This window comes from Gigantopelta aegis, chromosome 6 (assembly GCF_016097555.1).
Source record: "Gigantopelta aegis isolate Gae_Host chromosome 6, Gae_host_genome, whole genome shotgun sequence".
NCBI classification, from domain to species: Eukaryota; Metazoa; Mollusca; class Gastropoda; order Neomphalida; family Peltospiridae; genus Gigantopelta; species Gigantopelta aegis.
The window spans coordinates 17,286,742-17,312,232 of NC_054704.1; the positions used below are offsets into that span (position 1 = coordinate 17,286,742).

Genomic DNA, 25,491 nt, shown 5'->3' on the forward strand with positions numbered 1-25,491 from the left:
TGTGTGTGTGTGTGTGTGTGTGTGTAAACTAATTTCCCCGTAATTCGTGGTTTGACCCAAGTCCAATCAGTGTGCACAAGACAGACGTATTTGAACACATTTTTAAATGTAACAGTGAACCCTAAAACAACAATAATTAAACTGTGCTGGATATATTTATGCTGTTATGATGATTAATTAAAGACACCTATACCAATTGTGTAATAGAGTAAAATTTTGCCATAAAAATTACCGTAGCCTATATTTACCATAGCGTAACAAATAAATCTACCTGTTTGTCCTTTGTATCACCAGCAACCCTTCAAATTGTTTGTTTGCAAGTTATCATTGTTATTACATACACATTACGATGTTCTTATCCAGTGTATCAACGCTAACAAAGGTGCTAACCAACCATACCTTATAACAGAACGTAAACGATGCGTCGACGCCCGTTGTTGTCTAACGTCACAGTGCGTGGCCAGTGACGTCAACAAGATGAGCTAAGAAATCGTATCTGTTTAATGACGTAACTTGCTTCAGCAGTGTTTGAATAGGATAAAGCCTCATTACCACATTATGTACAGCCCCTCCCCACCCCACTCAAAGACGAACATGAACGTTTTTGTTCTGCCTTGTGACCACATCCCATTAGATATTGTGACCCCCCTCCTCTACAGATTGTGCACCCCCCTATAGTCCTACAGGCCTGCATAAACCACAGGTTCAAGAGGGTAGGGTCTGGAGAGCCGTGACCTCTCTTTTGGGAAACGATAGAGGTGACAAACCTGCCCCTTTTGAAAAACATTAAGGGTCATAAGCCTACCATTACCCCCACCACCACCACCACCACCCACCACCACCATTTCCAGCTCAAACATCTTTTTGGTTTTCAGAACATTGGCTAAAATAGGGGGACATTGAAGTTCCCTAGGTTACATGACTTGATAGGAAAAATATTTAATTTGTAGACCTACTTTGCAAATTTAATCAATTATTATATAACAATGATACCCTAATTTAGTAAATATGAGCGAATATATGTGGTTTGCAATGAGTGCGTACGCAGACCCATGGGGGAAGAAAAAGGATCTAGGTTAGTCGGTAAAGCGCGCGCCTGAGGTCCTTGTATCGAAGATCGAATCCCCTCGGAGGACCAGTCTCTGTTTCAGTTGTTCCTGTCTCAACCAGTGCCCGATTCGTGTTATCCTGTCTATGGAAACGTGTGTATAAAAGATCCCTTGCTGCTAATAAAACAAAATGTAACGGGTTCCTCTATGACTATAATATGTCAAAATTACCAACTGTTTGACATCCAATATATAGCAGATGATTATTTATTTATTTTATTATTTATTTATTTATATACTTATTTATTTATTTATTTATTTAAAAATTGCAGTCGCCGACCCGTTATTGTAAAATTTAATATGTTTGTAAAGGAGTGGACATTAAATTTATTGAATAACTTGTGCCCAATCCTTTTGTATATAGGCCCTATACATTACATGCAATAAAATTTGTTTTTAATCAATGAAAAAAAATGTAGCGGGTTTTCTTTGAATAGAATAGACTAGACTAGAATAGAATAGATGTTTAACGACACCCTAGCACGAAAAATACATCGGTATTGTGTGTCAAACTATGGTAAGGTGTTCTTTGAAGACTACGTGTACTAATTACCAAATGTTTAGCATCCATTAGTCATTGATAAGGGTTAAGTGGTCTGCAGTTGAACATAATCGTGAGTCGGACAACTTTGAGTGAGTGAGTAAAAGTTTTACACGTGCGTATATACCACGAAGGTTTCACGCACGCCTGTCACGGGCTTAATCTCTGACTTTCGCCAGTGACTAAGTCCGGGCCAGGAGGGGGGAGGGGTACGTTTGAGGTGGGCGGAATTTGGAATAAAAAATTTAGTGGTCGGTCAAAGACCTAAGTCCTAAAATCCTAACGACATTCTACACTTCTACACATGTCCGGACTAAGAATTTAAAACCAAAAGTTTTTGACTGCTCGGCCTAAAAGGTTTTAAGGTGATTTGAGCAATTGATCGGGCACCAAAGTAAAGTGCGTTGGACTATTTATAAAAAAATCCAACTAAGCCCAAAAAAAGAAAATGGAGGTTGGTGTCTACTTTGGCGAGCCTGAAGATTCCCGGAGTAGAGGCAGGAGATGTTGGCGTCGTAGCAAAGTACGCACTACAGCACCGTAGTCGGGGCCGCAGACCGCCCGGATCATCTTGTGGATGTTCTTGTTGTCCAACTTGGCCGGAAGTATGACTTGGCGGTAGGTCTTGTCCCTCTGGTGCGTCACGACTACGGTGTCATGAGTTCCAAACATCTTGTTGTGGAGTTCGTATTTGCTGCCGTCCTCCAGGGATCTCCAGTCTGTGTTGAGGTGGCTGCCTCGTAGCTGCGTCGGGTCAGTCGTGTCCCCCTGCATGTACTGGTGAAGTTGTTTATTCAGTCCGTTCACAGCGACGGTCCATTCGGACTCTTCAGGGGTAGCGACTACCGGGGCTGGTCTCTCGGCCTTGGCTGGCCGGTCGGTCGGTGATGTTGCCTTCCTTTTTTCTCCAACGGTGGTCGATCGGGCCGATGGCGAGGCGACTGGCTGTACCGGAGATACCGGCCAGTTCTTCCTGGGCCATGTGACGGTCGGTGATGGAGGGTCGTTGGGCGTCTCACACACCGCAGTGTTGAGCTCGTCCAGTTCGGTGGCCGACGGTTCCCTTGGGGCTGGTCGCGTCGTCTCAGGTTGGACTGGGGGCGGCGTCGCAGAAGGGACCGCCACTGGCGTTTGAGCCGCCAGCTTAGATCCCCCCCGTGCCGCTCCTGGCGCAGGTTTCCTCTTCCTCCACTTCCGATTCCTTGTCGGTGAGATCGCGTCCCCGTACACCAAGGTCACGGAAGCCCGTGACCCGGTGTGCGTGACGCGATACTCACTCAGCTTTCCAAAACTGGCGAGCAGTCCCCCCAGGTGGGGGGGGGGGGGGGTAAGTCAAGAGCGCAGCTAACCACGTCTACTCTCATCGCGAGTTGAGTTAAAAAGCCCGACAACTTTGAAGCTGTGTCTCTTGTTTTTTTCCACCGGAAACACACACACACACACACACACACACACACACACCATGGGCGTCCGGTTTTAAAAGTGGGGGGACTAATAAATATTTATAGAAAGACGTATTTTTGCGCCCCTCCATCCACTCGCCCATAAACGTCCGCAATAATTTTTCAGAGGGGGCAAGAAATGTTAGCATTTAATTTTAAAACATAGCCATGGTCAGGCATATGCAGGCATGGCAAAAGTAAGTGAACATTTAGGGGGGGGGGGGGGGGGGGGGGGGGGGGCGCTGACTGATTCGGATTTTCTATTGGAGCTCGGGGACGCACTCCCTCGGGAGAATTGAAAGCTAGATGGTCTGAAATGCATTTTCTTGCATGCTTCAGGTAAAATTCAAAATAGTCAAAATACTGACAAATGCAACATTTTAAAAATGCATTTTTTCACAATTTATGACATTTGTATGTACGCTGAATATAATTATAAACACAACTACAACCGATAATTCGTGAGTACCCGGTAACAAAGGATATAATTACTAATTTAGTATGAAGAGCTTTGTATTAAAACGTAAATGAATTCACTTTTGACATTTCTTATGGCGTCCTCACACGCTGAAAATGAGGTAGTGGTGGTGGGGGAGGGGGGGGGGGGGAGGAGAGCACGCGTACCCCTCGTGCCCCACCAATCAACGCCCATGGGAAACACCGCTCAATGAGATATCTGCAAGCACTCATAGATCCTAGACCGCCCCTGAATTTTACAGTTGATTACGTCATCTATTTAGATACTTTTATGTGTACTTGTATATCACATAATAAATTAATCCAGTTTTGATTAATACTGTGGGTATTCTCAATGTGAACAAAATATGTGAAAATATTATAGATTAAAAGCGAATGTCATATTTCAAGTGCACCATATTTTTGTTAATAAAGATCTTATAATTTATACCTAACAAATCTTATGTATGTGTGTGTGTGTGTGTATATATATATATATATATATATATATATATATATATATATATATATATATATATATATATATATATATGTATATGTGTGTATGTATGTATGTATGTATTGATGTATGAATATCTATATATTGTATGTATGTCGAGGTTGACTATTACATACATAGATATTAACGCACTGGCGCAGGGGATAATTAAATCCTTTCTGGCCTCAAAAATTGTCCCATGCCGTTGCTGGGACTCGAACCTGTGGCACCGATTCGCCCGCAAATTGCAAGACTAACCACGATACGCTCTGAGCTATCGAAGCTTCCATAAAAAGGAAGTTTCTTTAACTCAACCATATGCATGGGGTCTACAATCTACGCGGTCGATCCCGCTTACGTGCATGAAACAGTAGGCAGACCTGGCACTGGCTAGTATGTATTGATGTATGAATATCTATATATTGTATGTATGTCGAGGTTGACTATTACATACATAGATATTAACGCACTGGCGCAGGGGATAATTAAATCCTTTCTGGCCTCAAAAATTGTCCCATGCCGTTGCTGGGACTCGAACCTGTGGCACCGATTCGCCCGCAAATTGCAAGACTAACCACGATACGCTCTGAGCTATCGAAGCTTCCATAAAAAGGCAGTTTCTTTAACTCAACCATATGCATGGGGTCTACAATCTACGCGGTCGATCCCGCTTACGTGCATGAAACAGTGGGCAGACCTGGCACTGGCTAGTATGTATTGATGTATGAATATCTATAATTATATTGTATGTATGTCGAGGTTGACTATTACATACATAGATATTAACGCACTGGCGCAGGGGATAATTAAATCCTTTCTGGCCTCAAAAATTGTCCCATGCCGTTGCTGGGACTCGAACCTGTGGCACCGATTCGCCCGCAAATTGCAAGACTAACCACGATACGCTCTGAGCTATCGAAGCTTCCATAAAAAGGAAGTTTCTTTAACTCAACCATATGCATGGGGTCTACAATCTACGCGGTCGACCCCGCTTACGTGCATGAAAGTGTGGGCAGACCTGGCACTGGCTAGTATATATTGATGTATGAATATCTATATATTGTATGTATGTCGAGGTTGACTATTACATACATAGATATTAATGCACTGGCGCAGGGGATAATTATATCCTTTCTGGCCTCAAAAATTGTCCCATGCCGTTGCTGGGACTCGAACCTGTGGCACCGAATGTATGTATGTATGTATGTATGTATATATATATATATATACAAATGTATATATATATATATATATATTCTTATGTATGTGTGTGTGCATATATATATATATATATATATATATATATATATATATATATATATATATATACTCTTCAAAAAAAAAAAAACGCAAAAGGGTACAAATGGGTTATAACTCCGATTTTTTATGTTTCCTACCGGTTCATGCTTTGTGAATATAAGGTCATTGCATGTCCCAAACACATTCCCACGGTTACATTCGATAAACACAGCTACTGTACAATAAAGTTCCAAAATGTGAATATTCGCAAAAACGCAGCCACGTGCAAACCATGTCACCACTGCATGTGCGTTGTCTGCACGTGCAACATGAACACCGACAGTATAAAAGTGCAGGGTGTTCGCTTGCCTGGCCTCTGTATCTGGCCGACAGTTGACAATCCAGGACATGCCACGTCTCAGTGAACCGCAGAGAAACAATGCCATCGGCCGACTAGACGCATGCGAATCCAGAACGGCCGTTGCCAGGGCATTCCATGTGTCCCCAAGCACCATCTCCAGACTGTGGGACCGTTACCAGCAACATGGATCAACACGTGACCTCCCTAGATCCGGTCGACCACGGGTCACTACCCCCGGGCAGGACCGCTACATCCGGGTACGCCACCTTCGGGAACGATTGACTACTGCCACCTCCACAGCCGCAGCAATACCAGGTTTGCGCAGGATATCCGACCAGACCGTACGGAACCGCCTACGTGAGGTAGGAATTCGTGCCAGACGTCCAGTTCGAGGTGTCATCTTAACACCACAACACCGTCGACTCCGACTGCAGTGGTGCCAGATTCATCGACAATGGCCTCAACTGCGATGGAGACAGGTGTGGTTCAGTGACGAGTCCCGATTTCTGCTCCGACGTCATGATGGAAGATGTCGCGTGTATAGTCGTGGTGAACGTTATGCGGCAAACTGCGTGCAGGAAGTGGACAGATTCGGCGGGGGTAGTGTCATGGTGTGGGCAGCCATCTCACACACTGGCAGAACTGACCTGGTCCACGTGCAGGGCAACCTGAATGCACAGGGCTACATTGACCAGATCCTCCGGCCACACATCGTTCCAGTTATGGCCAACGCCAACGCAGTGTTCCAACATGACAACGCCAGGCCTCACACAGCACGTCTCACAACGGCTTTCCTACAGAACAACAACATTAATGTCCTTCCTTGGCCATCGATATCACCGGATTTGAACCCAATTGAGCATCTATGGGACGAGTTGGACCGACGCCTCCGACAGCGACAACCACAGCCCCAGACCCTGCCCGAGCTGGCAGCAGCCTTGCAGGCCGAGTGGGCCACCATCCCCCGGGACGTCATCCGTACTCTGGTTGCTTCAATGGGCAGGCGGTGCCAGGCAGTTGTCAACACACGCGGAGGCCACACCCGGTATTGACTCCAGATGACCTTGACCTTGGTGGTGTGTCCTATCACTTACTCACAATGGACTAGAGTGAATCGTGAACAATCCTGCAACATTTGGTAATTATCGGACTCACCATTCAATAATTAAATCAATTCTCCAAATGTTACGACAATGTGGTTTTGCGTTTCTTCTTTTGAAGAGTATATATATATATATATATATATATATATATATATATATATATATATATATATATATTCTTATGTATGTGTGTGTGCATATATATATATATATATATATATATATATATATATATATATATCTATATATATATATATATATATATATATATATATATATATATATATATATATATATAAATGTGTGTGTGTGTGTGTGTGTGTGTGTGTGTGCGTGTGCCAGTACAGGAATTTTAGCAGGGGGTGTCTAGACTGGCGACCGAAGTTTATGGGGGGAGGGGGGTCGAGTCATGCTCCCCAAAACATATATCGACACCTGAAACCCTCCCCCTGCACACACACCTGGCCTATGTGTTATGCTAGCGTCAGACTGTCAACTGCCAACAGAAGGTTGGCCAAATCGACGGTTGCGTTGTAATTTCCCCAATTCCCGACTTACGACTGCTGTCCTCCTTTAACAACTAATGGGGCATACGACGAGCATGGGCGGATCCAGGAAATATTTTTAGGGGGGGACCAAAAAAGAAGGGCACATTGACTCGTCAAAAGGGCACCTTACTACAAGTTTTGATATTTACAATTAATATGAATTCCTACAGTTCTACGTCATAATATACTAGCAATAATGAAGTAAATTGGCGTCACTCGCGTTAGAACCTCAATGGGGCCCCATTGAGACTCGATAACACAGACACATATCTGCAAGCTTGCGCATGTACACGAAAATCTTGATTTCATTTATCTACAATATAATTATTGTTTACTTAAAAAAAAAAAAAATCTACAAACAAAAAGGGCACTTGGACATTTTGAGGGCACTTGAACAATTTTTGGGGGGGGGGGACGCGTCCCCCTGGTCCCCCCCCCCCCCTTGGATCCGCCCATGACGAGAATCGAGTATATAAGAGCGCTCAGCCTAGCAACTGGACAGTCGTAGTCTGCTGGCATTTGGCAGTTGGTAGTCTTGACCTAACTATAGGTAGCACTAAACCAATTAATTTCCGGCTGGGTCGAAGTTAGTACCACAAGTCCTGCGATTGGATATAAATGTGAGTGTGTTGGTTGTAAACAAAATTAGTTTCATCTGGGCTAAAAATGTATGCAATTTTATTTGATGTAGTACCACCGTGTCAAGTAGACTTGTGCTTGGAACATGTATGGGGTACCTGTAAAACAATGTACTTAAATTTTGTGCGAAACTAGGGGTGTTGTAGAAACATCTGGTTATACCGAAAATGAGCCATGAAAGGTACCATTTTCTGCAGTTAATACTTTGAGGTAGGGGTTGTAGTACTGATATTTATGGGTCATAGTTTGGTTGATATATTGCATATAGTGTTTTTAAACACAAACGTTAACATGGTCGCCTATGGGATTTTAATTGGTATAGTCCAACCATGACAGATAGGGTGAGTAATAGTTTGTCCTTTGACCTTCGACCTCTTTTAAAGCGAAATGCGCAGGCGCAACAATTTCTGTGACCTAAACATTGTTGAGGCGTCTGCTTTTATGCAAGTTGTAGACAGTACGTTATTAATCTTGTACACATGGCGACTGTTAAAAGTAAAGAGTGGATTTTAGATGCCATTGATCATCTTAGAATGCGAAAAGCTCGACCCGACATTCATCGTATCTGTTTAATGTTGAAAAGAAAACACGGTCTACCGTTCCCCGATACCGTAACGTGTCTAGAAGATTTGGTTCACGCGGGGACCGTCCTTAAAGTGGATTTTAAGGGAAACACAAGTTATAGAAATGCGGCCAAATGGAAACAAAACTCGCTTGGAGGACACTTACTTAATTCAACAACAGTTTCCGAAATTTTGAAGGAAGCCATAGCAGCTGTTTCGAAAAAAATTGATAATGAAGATGGGGCCGATGAATGGGACATAAAAAATTGGCTTTGCGTTACTGATAGCGCCAATCACTGGACGAGTGTCTCACTAACAGAAGCCCTAAAACGCGAAGTAGCACCCGGTAATATTTGTCGATTGGCAGATGGACGGTATTGTTTGTTTTCCTCACTGCAAGAAAGAAAGAAGAAGAAAATTAAGATGAAACCGAAGAAGATGTATCCGAACGCATGCAACGAAAATGCACAACAGACTGAGTCGGGCGGCGATTTATCGGGAAATGGTAAAAAGCGTGGAAGACCGCCCTCCAAAAGAAAGGTTGTGTTCTTGCTGTTCTTCTGCTACAGATAAAATTAAGAGAAGTTTTAACATAAATACTAGTAAGCGCATCTAGCGACAAAAAAAATTAATTCTAAAAAATATTTTTATAAATGTCTTAGTGGCGGTACAAAGTGCTAGATTTGAGACTCCGACATGTTTAAATGTATTTTTGTTAAATAAAAAATAATAATAAAAAAAGAAGTTTAATATAGGCGTTAGCTTTTTAATGTTCTTATAGATCTATACCTACATTGGACCAAATTCTGGTTTTGTGAAGAAACTAAATTGGTTATAATTGATCATCTTGATTAGATAACATAATTAACGAAGACACTTTTTTGTAGCGTCGGTGGACTAAGGGAGACAACTGTTTGTAATGGAATAATTGAAAATGAATACAATATAAATAAATTAGTTTTTGGAATGGCCAGCCAGTGCACCACAACTGGTATATCAAAGGCTGTGGTATATGCTAACCCTGCTTGAGGGATGGTGCATATAAAGTTGCTGTCAATGAAAAATGTAGCTGCTAAGCTGGTTTCCTGTTAGTGTTTGGTTAGTGGTGTGTTGTTCAAAAACTAATTTATTGTTTTGTTTCATATTTAAACAAAACATTTTAAAGGCATACTGTCACAGATTTAAGGGCCTTATTTCTCTAAAAATTGATAATAAATAAAAATTACATTAATTGCTGGAAACCAAATCTAGTTATCGCATCACCTTAACTGAACCATGATGGAGTGAAATCCATGTCAACCATCTGGGCAATTTTAGTTTTTGAATTATGGACCATTGCCATAATTAAATTATTTTTACAAAATATCATTAGTAAATGGAATATGGTGATTATGAAGATGGTTGGTTGAATAAAATACATTTAGGGACAAATCAAATTATTTTTGTTCGGGTAATACTTCATTAGACCATTAAATAGGTCAGTGGTCTGTGACAATATGCCTTTAAAACATATATAACTCATTGTAAAGTAAATTATATATATATATATATATATATATATATTTGTGTACACAAAATATATACTCATATGGTACAAAAGTCATGTAAAATTTAAAAATATTTTTTAACACTCATAAAAAAAAAAAATTGTGTACATTTTAAAATATTTAGATGACTTATATTATGGTAGAAGGTTTGAAAAGTTCTGTCTGTCGGTAAGGAAACACTTCATAATATGACTAGAATATACTTTGTACACTGGGCAGCTGTTTCCTGCCATTATTAAAATCATTAATACAAAATTACGACTGTTATCATATTTATTAATATCTTTTTTTTTTTTCTTCAGAAATTCAAGAAATTACATCATGATGATTACATTTCTACTGATGCCATCATAGCAGATAAACATTCAAAGAGGGAAACTGCCAGTCAGAAAGATGAAGATGATCAAATGTGTGATTTTTGTGAATCGAAATCCAACAAGAATGGTGAAACAGAACAGTTGCTTGTGTGCACAGATTGTACAGCTACAGGTATTCTAGAGTTCAAATGTGAAAATAGCTTTTAAAAAAAAAAAAAAAAAGCCACTGGATTTTCTATTATCTTACATCACTGGCTCAATCATGAAAGTATTATCTTCATATCTATTACCACCTCAAGAAATTTAAATTCCAAAGAATACAACATATGATTGGGCTCCACCCAATTTTTAAATTCATTCTTTTTCAGAAATATGCTCAATTTCTTGCATTAATTAAGGGCATCAACATTTTGTTGAAAGTACAAAATATATACTGAGTAATAGGGGGTTAATTCCATCATATACATTTTTTTTTAAAGTTGATAAAAATATTCCTTTTACAGAAATCAACTAAGCCTCCAGATTTCACAGAAATGATTGTTTCCAGTAGCATGTTGGAAGGGGAGCAGGTCAGCTCGCCCCCAACTGTTTTGTCAGCTCATATCATTACCATTTTCTTAATTAATATACCAATATTTTAAGCAATAATAATATGCATTAAATATTGTTGAATATGCACATCAGTCGGGAGTCCAAAAGCCTTGCCTGATCATTCCTTTTTAAGGAAATGAGGGACAATCATACTTTTTGGTCTTTGTACTGTTTCCTACTTTTTTTTCAAAATACCTAGTTTTTCCTACTTTTTCCTACTTTTTTGTTTGAAAATGCTGCGAATTGCTGTTGAAGTGTGCATATTCCTTGTGTTTTCTGCTGGGATCCCCCCCCCCCCCCCCCCCCATGCCGAGGTTACCAATATGATTGAGGACCCTCTTAATAAATTAAATTTAAATTTAAATAATTATTGTGCATGGCCTTCCTGAGCGTAAGGCTTTGCCCCCAATGTCACCAATACCTTTCTTCCCCCGGATATAGGGCGAGTAATAGTATAAAAATAATTATTTACAATTTTTTATATTAGATAGCCCGATCAATTAGCGACAAAATTCTAAATTATAAGACTAGAGCTCGGATAATAAATTAAATAATATTTAGGAAAGCGCTTTAAAAACTTTTTTTTATTAATTGTAAGTAAATTATAATTGGCCCCTTATTTTTTATATATAAATTTAGTTTAAATTTCAAAATTGTCCCTTAAGTTTTCTGTCCCAAGTTGGGTCCCTGGCATCCAGATGGGACTTGTGATAGACATGCTCGAAGCCTTAGTGGTATAGGAGAATGTTAAAAGTTCTAACAACAACAACAATATTCCTTGTATTTTTTTATTAAAGTCAACAGTTATGGGAATTTATTTTTTGGGGCAGCAAGATATATCTCCCAATTTATGGCACCATATAATCTCAACATATTAAAATTACACCCTGAAAGCTAACAATGTTTCCAATGATTAACATAATTATAATGTACAATGTGTATGTATCACTTTAGAATCTATAATACATAATGGAAAACTTAAATTAATCATGTTAATCTGTTTTACTGTGCATCAGCATTACTAATACTATGCATGAAATTGTGTATATTGCTTAATACAGTGTACAGTAATTTGAAATAACTGTATAACGTGACTGTTACATAAGATTAATATTATTTTGGATAGAACAGAAAATACAGGTACAAACTGAGACTGACATGAAATTTTTTAAAGTGGTTTCTTTAATAATACCACTTTTAGGATTTAACATATTAATTTTCCCAGTATGAGCATGAATAATGTCTCTAAGTTCATTTTCAGACCTACTTTTGTCCTACTTTTTCCTTTTGTTTTCCTACTTTTGTCATACTTTTTCTATATTTTCATTCTTACTTTTGTCATACTTTTTCATAAGGGTATGCTGGACAGCCTATGTTTCCTATAGAATTTGAAATCCTATGTTTTTTGAAGTGGCAAGGATGGTACATGTTTATGAAAATGTTAATAAGTTTGAATGATCTCTAATGGCCCATTCACACCGAAATCACAAAACGTGGTGGTTTTCTGCGCGGTCGCCGCTAAACTAATTGCTCACTACATCATTGCATTTAACTGTTCATACCAAAATTGCGCGGTAAATTATCTGAACGGAAAACGTCACGTTTTCCACTGGAAACACTTGTCCTAGATTGAAGCGTGGTTTCCGCGCCATGTTCTTGGTAATTTTGAACTGGTTTAGGAGAAATTCAAACACAAATATGAATATAGATGTGAGAACTTGCTATATTATAACCTAATACTTTACAAGTCAATGGACGATTACAAAAGAAATGATGTTAAAAAACAAATTTGGGAGTGCAACAGTTCAAAGAGTTTATATTATAGGTGAACAAATTATTATTAGGCTTATTTATTTATTAATTTTATTTTGTTTAGTTACCTTTGTGAACAATATATTTAGGCAGAATAGTCAATTTGTGTTGTAAAAATATCAGTTTCGAAATGCCGTTTAGTGATTTTCATTCATTAATATTCCTAAAAGTAAACTTTGTTGTGTCTAATGACACCACTAGAGCACATTGATTAATTAATCATCAGCTATTGGATGTCAAACATTTGGTAATGATATTCCTAAGGTCCCATTAATATAGCGAGCCCTGTCTCTCAAAATGGTACCAACATGTGCATTTTTGGGTATCAGCCCATGGCCTACAGGCTGAAAGCAAATAATTACTTTAATATGGGTGGTGGTGGAGGGGATTGAAGGCCCTCAGATCCCTCTCTATGGCTTCATTCGCATTTCTTCTCTCCCACTAGAAAAAAAATCCATGTACACACATCAGACATTCCACTTTACAATATGATCACGTGACTATATTTTGCTTCGCCATGTGGTTTCCACTTGAATATTCCACGTCAATGTAAACCTGTAGTAGTGTGGAAACCGGCGCGGTTTTCAGTGTGGTTCTAGTGTGAACAAACCATACTGTCATTTTGATTCTGTTTAACCTATGTTTTGATATCAGTACACATCTTAATATATCCTTCGGGAAATCTCATAGCTATCTGACACCGAGTAACTATCGCCAGTATAGCAGGTATTCATGTTTTATTTTTAGCCCATCCCTCCTGCATGGGATATTCTGAAGTTCTAGCTAGGAGAGCAAGACTTTCCCCATGGCAGTGTATTGACTGCAAAACCTGCTTCGTCTGCGATGGTTCTGAGAATGCTGTAAGTAAATAAGATTTTGTCTGAGGAAATAATTTAGGTTACCAGTTTCCATCACATGTGTATTTATTTGATCAATCTGTGTGCTATTACACTCCGAGTTAAGAGTTACATTCCGATTTAGGAAATAGCATCTGTGTAGTGTAATTAAGTTATACTATAATAGTGCAAAAGTAATACTAAAATGCCACTTTGCATGCAGTTAAGATATTGTGTTTCATGATTCCTCTCTTTTTATTGTTTCTCTAAAACTGAGACATCTGCAAGCCCTTAAATATTATGATAATGATTGCTTTGTTAACGTTTTGCTCACGTAAATTTAAAGAAATGGGTTTATTTTAATTTATTTTTGTGCATAAAATAGTTCAGTAAATGTTTCATTCTCCGAGGCCTGCATCCATATGTAATTTGGTGCTAAACGTACAGCAATTTTGAATAGATTTTTTTTATATCATGGCAACAAAGCACATTTTTTATAATGCATAATAATTAAATTTCCATTATTACAACATAACGTCATTCCATTGGTCCAGACGTAGCAACAGGAATTTGTTCATTTCTTGCATGTAAAAATAACGTTGTCAGGGAATGTCATATCTGATGACATCATTTTATATATTGTCTTAGTGAACGTTATTGTTTAAGGAACAAAAATAATTAAAAATAAATTATGAACTTTTAGTGTTATTATTAGCAGTTATGACTCAAATTTAATTATAAATATTGGCTGTTATTTCTTTTACATTCATCTGGGTATGAGCCAAAAAAATAATCCACAAACTTACAACTTTGCTGATTCACACATTTTACGGATGATTTTGTTTGTTCATATCCCGATGAATGTAAAAGAAATAACAGACAATACTTATAATTAAAGTTTTGTCATACTTGCTAATAACAACACTAAACGTTCATACTTTATTTTTAATTTATTAATCCTTAATTAACGATGGAATTGCAGAGATAATTTTTTTTCACAATCTTGATGAGCAATATTTCTTGTCAGTTAAAAATTGATTAAGCAGTGTTCTCATGTGATTAGTCGCACCGACTTGTCGCATGCGATTTGTCGTAGCCACTCGAATCGTGTGTGTGGGAAGACGTTACATCATAAGATTTGATGACGTCCAATGAAGCTCATCAGTTTAAAAATATTTTGCGGGAAATGTAAGTGCCTACAAATTTCCACTGAAATAAAGCAAACATGAATGTAGACAATTTACTAATGGCATTACAGGGCTCAATTTTAAGGATTCACATTGAGGTTGCCCCTCCAAAAATTTAGTTGCCCTGATTTCATCCGTGTTTTGAAACTAGAGTTATATTCCAATAAAACAGCAACCAACAGGTTTGAAATTAATATGTTGTCGATGTAAAATGTAATATGTACTGTCTGACAATAAAATACATTACTTTTTAATAATGTTTTTAAATGTGTGTAGTTATACATATGTACACATAGGACCACTAAGCACTATTCTGTCGATCGTTTAGTTTCGACATTGTTTTATAACTTTTAAACGACGGACTTAAATAAATTATATTTAAAAAAATGCCTAGAATTATAATATAATATATTCAGAGCCAGTTTAAGGATCCGCGGGGCCAGTAGCACAAATAACAGCGGGGCCCCAATTCCCAAGATATATATTTTGCAACCCCCTCGGGGAGAGCGGAAAAATGACCTGGGGAAAATAAATGTACACAATGCCTCACCGCAGGACCCCCTGAACCGCGGGACCCGTAGCACGTGCTACATATGCTACTACAATAAACCGGTAAGAAGAAAAGTAAAATGCTATTTTTGTGTGCAATTTAGAAAACAATCGGTTCAGAAATAAATAACTTGTAGTAAATTCCATAGCATGAAAAAAGGCATTTCCCGTGGAACGGACTATAAATATGAATTGCTTCCGTACAAACTAACAAATATGCCCGAAGTTTTACGAAATTACGTTTTCCAACGAAAGTGTCGTGTAAATCGGTTATGCTTACGAATTGTAATAAGTATTATTTAAAAATATCGAAATTGAATATACTAGAAATCTTATTATATAATCAACATTCTAAAATAGTTTTAGTACTGTTTATTTTTATATTTCAAATTAAATTTCACTGTGTAAAGTGACACGGGTAAACGGTCACATGCTTTGTTGCAAGCTTACGGCAATTAAGCGTAGCTTCCGAGAATGAACGGTTCTGGAAGTGTTTAGGCATACGAAAGTTGGCATACAAAAACACAATGCGTATATTATTAATATTGAATTTTAAAACTACCAAAAAGATTTATAATGGTGCTTGAACCAGAAATACAACTTTTGAAGGTTATTTTTAAAAAATTGCAAATTCCGTTTCAGTTACTAAATTCCACAATTCCATCCGTTGTTTTCGTGATCGCGGAAAAGCACCCCCTCAACTTTAGATACAACGACAGTTTAAAAGCGATTGTGGGCAAGGAAACTGCACATTATTATGCGACACAACTCACCTTTTGGTGTTAAAAAAAGTCAGTCGTCCGACGGGCAACCAGTATCATAGAATTAAGTTGCCCGACTGAATATTAGGTAGAGCTGGGCGGTATACCGTATATACCGTTCGGTATCGGTATTATGTCAATACCGATTTACCGTACCGAGCAAATTTCAAAATATCGAAATTTCGGTATTAAAAAATATTTCCCGGAAAGCACTAATACTACATCTGACGAACGTAAACTGGGTTGGTATAAATCAGACGAGAGCCTTGTGTATGAATTTCATTGTATTTAGATACAGGCATGCATTTAAAGCCGAATATACCGAAAATACTGCTCGATATCGGTATCGTGTTCATACCGAATACTGTTCCGATACCGAGGTAAATCACCCCCAAAATACCGATATCGATACCGAACCTCAAATTTCAATACCGCCCAGCTCTAATATTAGGTCATCACAGACGACCGGACAACCGTAAAAATTGAGTGCTGCGTTATGTAACAAAACAATTATTGACCACATCTGGACAATAATAGGTTTTATGGACCCATGAAATCCGGATATTTTGACATGTTTATAAGCAAATAAAAAACACGGAGGTGACAAAACTAAACGATGGTACTTTAATGTGATTTGATTGCCTGAGAGCTTACGATTTGTCGTGAGAAATAGAACATGTTCTAATTGGTACGATTCCGACAAGACTTGTCGTGTAAGACTAAAATCGTTGCGATTTGGGCGTTCTCACAGTGTAATTCGATTGCATGTGACAAGTCGGTACGACTAATCGCGTAATGAGAACGCCCCTTTAGCAATTACTGTTTAATGTTTTAAAATTGTGTAGCGATCTCTGTAACTTATGTAGGAAGTTGCGATGTGATAAAGAACAAAAGGTTCTCTGAACTGATAGACATTTTAACTACAATTGGGAGCATGGGCGTATGGGGACTTTTTTATTTAGGGGGGCTGGAAGGGTTGATTTGCCCGAAATTTTACCCAGATAAAAACTGCCCGAATTTTTCCCACTGTTTTGCCCGAATTTGGGGAGGCAATTGCCCCCCCTGCCCCCCAGGGTCGTACGCCCATGATTGGGAGTTAGATTGTGTTTTAACTTACTTAGTTTATTTAGGGAAAGAAAACTAATTTTTGTCACAATATAACATAAATCATTTTGTATATATAGAGGATGAGTTAAACAATTTTACCAAGACATATCAGTTGCAAAAGCAGCTCTAATTCTTAGAATAATATAAATTTTAACCTGGGTCTTTTTAATAGTTTAATATACATGTATCACAAGCCCGTATACCAAATGTGGGGCAGGTTATAAGCACCTTTCAAATAGAAAAAAGATCTAGGGCTGAAAGAGATTTTAAAAGAAATCTTAGATAGAATGGACTTGTCAAAAAAAAAAAATCTGCAGCTAAAAGAATCCGACCTTATTTGTTTATATGCAATAAAGTTTATCTTTATCTATTTTTATCTTTGTCAGCCATTTTGATTATTTCATTTGCCATGTTTTAATTGTGGAAACTCTATCACAAAGTTTCATTGTCAGTTTTCCAGTTTATATTTTTGGGATATTTTCAACAGAATCTTGGAAAAAAGGTTCTGGAAAGGGTTAACCTCATCATTTCAATTATTTGATTTGCTCTTATGATAAATTGTGTTCTTTCGCTGTTCATATATTTATAACAATAATATATTGACTGATTGCAGGATGCTCTTTTGTTCTGTGATTTTTGTGATAAAGGATGTCACATGGCATGTCACAGTCCCCCAATTAAAGAAAAGCCCAAAGGTAAGAATAACCTTTTTTAAAGCCGCACACCCTAGTTCCATCCAGCGAAAATAAAATATAATTTGGTTAATCTACAAACCAGTAACACACTTAGATCATGTTTTTATCAAATGGAGTGAAAAAACAGGTTTTATGTCGATAAATACCATGGGAATCCCCATGTCCCAATTGCTTGAAATAATTTTGAAAGTTAGTATTCTGATGTTACCGATAGATGTTGCTCGAAGCACAACAATGCCTACGTCACGACAAATTTCACAGAGTGCGCACAGACTTGGGGTGCGTTCTTTTCACCTCTCCTGGACATGTTCCAACTGTTCTGTCCTGGTTGTATCCCCTCTCCAGATATCGTAAGACTTAGCAAAATTATTGGTTTTAAGGGTTTGTAACGTTTTGTATTGAGACACTTACTTGTCTGAACTTTATTGTTACTGAAAATGTTCACGAACTGTGAAGAAAAATCTCACAAATGAACAACAAGCAAACAACAACAAATCGGATGTTGATTGCGCGAACCGTGCATGAGAAAACAAACTGAACCAAAAATGATAACGGTCACGTGGTATACCAACGTCTGTGACTTTTACACAAGAAGATTCGCTCTAAAAATAGATTGGACCTCGCTTGCTTAACGTTTTTTTCTCGAGTGCACGCCTGTTGTTAAGAAATACAAAAAATGTATTTCGTGGTTTTACAAACATCAGGATTACCAGGATTACCAAAAAGCACTTCAGGTGAATGGAAATGTGTATTCTAAATAATAAAATGTAAGTAAAGTGCAATTTTATTTGTGAAAAAATGGGTTTAATAGCGAAAAACAACGCCGTAATAGTTAACAACTAGCCGTAACTAGGGCGTGTCCCTTTAATGTATATGCTAAAAGTTAGGAAGATGACAATGGTAGACTCGGGGCTTGAACTTAACAACATTATTTGCCAGTATTTAACGTTTGTATACATTTGAAATTTATGTCTACATAAAGCAAAATCACTTTTCAGTCATGTTTATTTGTTGCAAAAGTAACTTTTAAAAAATCCTGCCATTGATAGGCCATTTCACCCATGGCAGGATTTTTTAAAAGTTACTTTTGCAGCAAATAAACATGACTGAAAAGTTAAAAAAAATTGCCATGAGCAACAAAAGTTTGAGTCTGTAGACTCTTTGATTAACAACACTGAAAAACATCGGCTGTAACAATTGCATGTGGGTGGTAAAATTAATAATTACTTTATGGAGAAAATAAAATTAAATAAAAGTTGTGATTGCCACAACTTTATGAGATATCGGAGAACATTTTGCTCAGTATTGCGTCACGATTCGCTATACAACTTTTAGATATTGCTACATACTTTTAAAACATTAAACAGTAGTTGCTAATCAATTTTCAGTTGGCTATAGAAATATTGCTAATCATGATTTTGAAGACAAAATGTTCCCTGGATATAGCTGCATTGTTTATAATTATTAAGGGGTCGAATCTAGCTGAAGTGGGTAGTGCGATCTCCTGAGGTGCTTGGGTCATGGTTTTTCCCCGTTCCAACCAGTGTCCCACTATTGGGATATAGAAGGCTATGCTATGCGCTGTTCTGTCTGTGGGAAAGTGCATATAAAGATCTTGTTGCTAATGGGGGGATATGTAGCAGCTTTCCTCTAAGACTACTTGTACAAAATTACCAAATGTTTGACATCCTATAGCCGATGATTAATTAATGAATCTTCGCTAGATGTTTTGTTAAACAAAACAAACTTTCTGTTTAGAGAATAAGTAGTTAACAATGTAGGATATTAGATTTATTCTGTAATGATGAGAATGGGGAATTTTGTGAGTCATGCCGAGTGGAATTCCCCATTTGGCCTGAACAGGATAAGGCCAACATCCTAAAACATTTACCGTTTATCTAACAGACAACCTCTTTTTTTCAGAGACTGTAAATAATGCATTAATTATCTGTTGAATCCACATTTAATGTCGCAATTTAGTACCATCTCAAAGTGCTCAGAACATTTCACACTAAATTGTGGTGCTTTTCCTTTACACCTTATTACTCGTTTCATCCATTTTAAATTAGTATCAATATAATGCAAACAAAACCTGCAATTAAAGAGATTTTTGGATTCATTGGGTCATTTGAAGTGAAGTTTATGAAGTACATGTAGTAAATTGTACAAGTTATTAACTAGTAGAAATTCTGGTGATCTAGTTAATGTTGTTTGGTACTACTATGATGGACAAGGGATATATTTTTCCATTTATGTACACCTAATTTGGTACACCATGGAAAAATACTCCAACCAATTTTAGTGGACATATATTGTCTTGTTTGAGAGCTGTGGTTTACCATTGCAGGGAAATGGATGTGCATCAATTGTCAAATGGATGGAGTAGAAGAACAAGGAAATGACTCCACACAAGAAGATCCAGAACTGATGGAATCTTTGTATACATGTATGATATGTGTGTGTACTTTATACACATGAATATACTCAGTGGTTGGCGGGATGTAGCCCAGTGATAAAGTGCTTGTCACTTGGTGCGCGGTCGGTGTGGGATTGATCCCCATCAGTGGGCCCTTTGGGATATTTTTTGCCCCAGCCAATGCACCATGACTGGAATACCTAAGGCTGTGGTATGTGGTATCCTGTCTGGGATGGTGTGATAAAAGACTCCTTGCTACTAATGGGGAAAAAAGATAGCAGGTTTCCTCTCTAAGACAGTGTCAAACTTTCCAAATGTTTGACATCCAGTAGCCGATGATTAATAAATTGGTGTGCTCTAGTGGTTTCATCAAACAAAACAAACTTTATACACAGTGATACTTCTGCATTATAATTTTGACTACCTAGTAAGTAATGTTTACAAGTAGGTCACAAACACTGGTCATTGCAGTTTCAATTACATATGATATGATAAAGAAAGTTTCAAATTTGAGTTCAGACTTGTTTATTTTCCCCATTTATTCAATAAAATACAAGGGTATTTTAATTTTTAAAGATTAAATCAATTGTGATTTGTATACATATCTAATTATGCTGTTATAAACCTGCGGGTCAACTTAACTAAGGCGTAGTAAAAAAAATGGTTTGGTTCCGGTTACCCGACCGTCCCTAAATTTTTGGTGCCGACCCTAAACTTTTTTTAACCTTTTCCCCACACTTTTGTTTCCCACCTGTTTTATTTAATAATCCATTAATATCAATCCTAATTTTCGTCGACTCTAAAAACAACAACTGCAGAGAGATGCCACGAGATCTGTCAGTCCAAGATCTTGTTACCAGAAGACCCGGAACACTTCGCGCAATTTTACTTCCGAAGAGTTCCAAATGAAAAGCTTCCGAGAGCCATTCGGAACTCCTCGTACATTTCCACGAAATATAAGCGTAGCGGAATGTGACGAGGTGTTCCGATTCCTTGAATGTCGTTTCATTTGAAATTGATTTAAATACATGTGTAATATTATTTGATTTGGATGAGCACATTTTTGACATTCTACTCTGTAAATGGAAGACGCCATTGACACCACATGCTCTCGGACGTGTTCTTGTACTCATTCGGAACTACTCGGAACTTGTGAATCCAATCTTCAAAATGTTACGCTAGTTACTGTTAAAAAGCAGAATGATACAAATTTCCAGTCTATTTTGGTAGGGGAATTCCCTAAAACGTAATCGAACTTCTAGAAATACCGAGTTACGATTCAATGTTAAACATAAAGAGTAAACATGAAAATACCCGATTATGCTGAAAAGATTACTTAAATTAAATATTTAAACATCAACTCTATCAATATTTTGCATTTTTTGACAAATAACCCCTGTATTTATGATTAAATATGATGATATCCATGGCATTTGAAATGAACTGGTAGTACCCAAAACCTTAAGAAATGACAACTCTTTTCACATTTAATAGCGTCTGCAATGCTGTAGTTGTGAGGGGGTGTAACCATGTTGTGGATCAGACCTTTAAAAGCAAAAATACAAACCTGTTTTACCTCTTTGTCAACAGTGCAAAGATACTGTGCAGTGTCCTTATGGACGACCAAAAGGGAAACTGTTTTCCTGAAAATAGTTGTTTTCTTTTGATATCTCTGCTATGAGGATAGTTAGTATGGAGATCTTTTTGTTAACTTATTTTGTTAATTTTTTATTGACATCTTCGTTGTGTTCATGATGTACATTTTGTTACTGCAATACTGGCAATGAAATAGGCCGGGAAGATCAGTGTTGTTGCTGTAGTTGTGAGGGGGTGTAACCATGTTGTGGATCAGACCTTTGATATTAAAACTTTTTTCCAATGAACAAATTATAGTGTTATTTTAGTGTTATCGTAGTTTATAACGTTACCGTGTAGTATTAGACTTGGGTGGTGTTTACATTAATACCGATTGTGGTTTGACTAGGTTACGACATGGTTTTTTTTTATAGAAAATAATTAATGATTCTCATTAGAGTATGTATTGTCAGTTGCACTGTAACACACAGAAAGAGCTTTTAATATATTAATCTGCTATACTATTCAGGAAAATGGGGGGGGGGGGGGGAAGTTTTCCCTACCTACCTACCCTATTTGTTTTTGGCATGTAACAGGAACCAAACAATTTTTTTTACTTGGCCTAATTAACTAATTATATATTTGGTTTGTTGCAGGATATAAAAATTTAATAATTTAATCAGCATATTTGACGACAATAGAAAGGTTTGTGTTACAGGCAATTAACTAATTATTTATTTGTTTTGTTTTAGACGATGGTGCCGATGCCTCATTTCCTCCAACTCCGTGTGATTCCGACAGTGATGTACATGATCAGCATGAAAGAGACAGGTTTGTAATTTGATAAAAGTTGATAGGGGTGTTGATAACAATACACCTACCTCACGATATGATACGTATCACGATACATAACCCGCGATACGATATGTATCACGATACCTGATGCACAATGTTTTCCCATGTAAACAAGAAGCTGATATTTAGGTGAAATGATTTAAAAATAAGAAATAATCATGGTAAAAGTAGAACACTAATAAAGCACAGTTAATTGTGGAAATACCACAGACATATTGAATTAAGCAGGCACATATTGTCTGCCCACTTCAGTGTTTTACCTTGAAGGAAATAACTTTCAATAAGTACATATCAGTATGAATAGGTGTTGGTAAATTGATACAAAATTAAAATATGAATTGATACATGAAAAAAATATGAATCATATCGTGTCGTCAGCAGTAGCAATCTAATTAAAATTAGCTCCACTCTTACATGTGGATCTAACAGCAGCCTGTTGGAGCTCATGTCCAGTTAACCTTTCATTCGACCAATCAAAACCTTACTTGCAAAATAATGCCAGTGATTTGAAAAGAATATGAAAACATTCGGGATTATACAGAGGGTATTCGAAATGATTCGAGTGAATTACGAAGTATGCCGGAAACTAATTTCAATATAAAATTTGTTTTAAAAAACGTGATGGTGTAGCCATAAAATCTGTTTATACTAGTAAACAATCCAGAGTTTATTACTGCATTTTTCCCCTGTTTTTTTCAATGTTGAAATAGACCAACAAGTTTGCCTATTGCATAAATAGTCTCGCCCGATATTTTTAGAATTTGTATGCTCCCGAATAACGCTATAACAGCCGAAGTGTAATTGGTCGATATTTAAATTGTTATTTATAGATGAAATGTCACCTGGACATGGGAGTCCACGCAATGCTGTTAGATCTACTGTTAGTGTACCAGTAGTGCTAATTTTAATCAGATTGTCAGCAGTAGTGTCCTGATAATCGATGCATCGGAGTATTGTGACACCCCAACAAATTATTATTAGAATAAATATTTTTTAAATATCAAAGAACTGAAATTAATATCTTAATTAAGGATTGATTTGAAGTATTCTATTCCTACAAATTATGACGTAACTTAGAGATTCATTAAGATATTAATAAACATAAAAAAAGCATGTCATCCAGTTGTTAGTATTATATTTTTCTTTCTTATTATAAGAACATTAAAAAGATCACATCTACTTTAAACTTTTGTTTTTTCAAACCCAAAGAAAAAAGAAAGAAAACAAAGTCTCAACACGAGCACTTGTTAATCCATCATTAAGATACTAATACATACTAAAACGTACCGTTCAGCTAGTTGTTACTGTTATTTTTCCTTTAGACCATACTAAACAGTATGTTCTCTTTTAGAAACTTCAAAATAATAAGTTTATTCAAAATGATTGATACTTGGGTTATCCATTAACACACCCAAACATAACATTATTTTATAAAAGTGATTTTTATTAGTATAAGTTTATGTGGTAGTGTAGGTATAGGAAACTTGAGAAAACTGGTCACTCTAAAGATAAGCACTTCAAAAGTTCACAGAGAATTATGAAGAAACAGTATTGTCGTTGGTGTCATAAACAAACTTACTCTAGAAGTACTTTGAAAGGTGTATGTAAATTCCAGATTATTATTTTGTATAAATAATTTTTAAACGTGTCAATTAAGGTTTCTTTAGTTGATTTAAATACTTGTAATGTATCTTCCTTTTGCCAGTTCATCAGAAAAATCAGAGTTGAACAAATTAAGAAGATCTCCATTAGTGAAAAAACATATGAAGAATGGAAAATTCCCAGATGCCAGTGAATGGACAATCGATGATGTCTACAACTTCTTCTCAGAGATTGGATTTCCAGAGCAAGCCAATGCATTCATAGATCAGGTATATTTATTTTAGTCCTTGATATCTGGAGTTAGTTCCCTTAGAACACTGGGGGCCAATATTGTTATTGTTTTTTTTTAGGGAAAGTTAAGGCGTGCTTCCAATTCCAGGATTGAAAATAACAGAGGCCTTAGATTTGGACTATATTGTTATCTATTTAACAAATCAAATCCGTATTGGTTTGTCCGATTTAAATTACAAATGTTTTAAATAAGATATTCTGTAACAACAGAGTTAAATTTACATATCTTCAACAGATTGATTTACCAGTTGTTTTTAAAATAGAAAAACTTTGCGAATACAACATACTTTCAGCTGTAGGTGATTCTGGTTTAGCTAATCACTATATTGTGATTTTAAATGCATATTCCATTGAGGTTGTTAACTTGCGCTGACTAGACTTCTTGAATTGCATTCTGATGTTTTATTTTAGGAGATAGATGGGAAGTCGTTACTGCTGATGAAGCGAAGTGATGTCTTGACTGGCATGTCATTTAAACTTGGGCCAGCCTTGAAGATTTACCAGTATGTCGAAGGTCTGCAGATGGCAGGTTGTTCATGACGAATTCAGATTCTTTGTGACTGAAGAATACAGAATTATGTCGTTCCGGTTGTGTGTGTCAAGAGAATGTTGAATAAATAACACTATAGGTCACATGTTGAATGGATTGACAATGACTTTTCAAACAGTTTTAATGATTTATATTCTTTGTGCGAAAATGTGAATTATTGCTTGTGCTAGGTTGTGTTTCATGAAATTAAAAGTTATTTATGCAAGAACATTAAATGTGATATCTTGTGCTTTGTGATTTTTAAGAACATTAGTTAAATTACTATAGGTGGTTGTTGGTGCTTCATGACTCTCACTGTCA

At 37.0% G+C, this 25,491-nt stretch overlaps 2 protein-coding genes across 7 annotated transcripts in view; one reads left to right on the forward strand and one right to left on the reverse strand.

The window, feature by feature from the left end:
- LOC121373881 (cysteine-rich secretory protein LCCL domain-containing 2-like) overlaps nt 1-25,491 on the reverse strand; it is a 52,649-nt gene that overhangs the window by 12,571 nt on the left and 14,587 nt on the right. Inside the window, exon 1 of one of the 4 annotated variants that reach the window (XM_041500673.1) lies at nt 400-451. The exons of 1 other annotated variant lie outside the window; for it this stretch is intronic. The gene's annotated coding sequence lies outside the window, so the exon portion shown is untranslated. Of the gene's footprint in view, nt 1-271; nt 452-25,491 lie in introns of those variants that run through there. 2 more of the 4 variants (XM_041500672.1, XM_041500675.1) reach the window with 2 other exon arrangements.
- LOC121373879 (histone acetyltransferase KAT6B-like) lies at nt 8,342-25,401 on the forward strand. 3 transcript variants are annotated; one of them, XM_041500666.1, is made up of 8 exons: nt 8,342-9,040; nt 10,350-10,536; nt 13,515-13,627; nt 17,821-17,902; nt 20,250-20,357; nt 22,646-22,724; nt 24,454-24,619; nt 25,053-25,401. In XM_041500666.1, exons 1-8 carry the CDS (start codon nt 8,417-8,419, stop codon nt 25,179-25,181), a joined length of 1,488 nt encoding a protein of 495 aa, XP_041356600.1. In that variant the 5' UTR covers nt 8,342-8,416; the 3' UTR covers nt 25,182-25,401. The 3 variants fall into 3 exon arrangements, with proteins under 3 accessions (XP_041356600.1, XP_041356602.1, XP_041356603.1); XM_041500668.1 differs by having other exon boundaries at nt 20,250-20,348; XM_041500669.1 differs by lacking the exon at nt 25,053-25,401 and having other exon boundaries at nt 20,250-20,359; nt 24,454-24,613.

Bases quoted from the DNA above. Each gene is read 5' to 3' on its own strand.
- LOC121373879 (XM_041500666.1), top strand. From the start codon at position 8,417: ATGGCGACTGTTAAAAGTAAAGAGTGGATTTTAGATGCCATTGATCAT. The intron at 13,628-17,820 runs GTAAGTAAATAA...GACTGATTGCAG, and splicing joins GCGATGGTTCTGAGAATGCT to GATGCTCTTTTGTTCTGTGA. The intron at 24,620-25,052 runs GTATATTTATTT...GTTTTATTTTAG, and splicing joins CCAATGCATTCATAGATCAG to GAGATAGATGGGAAGTCGTT.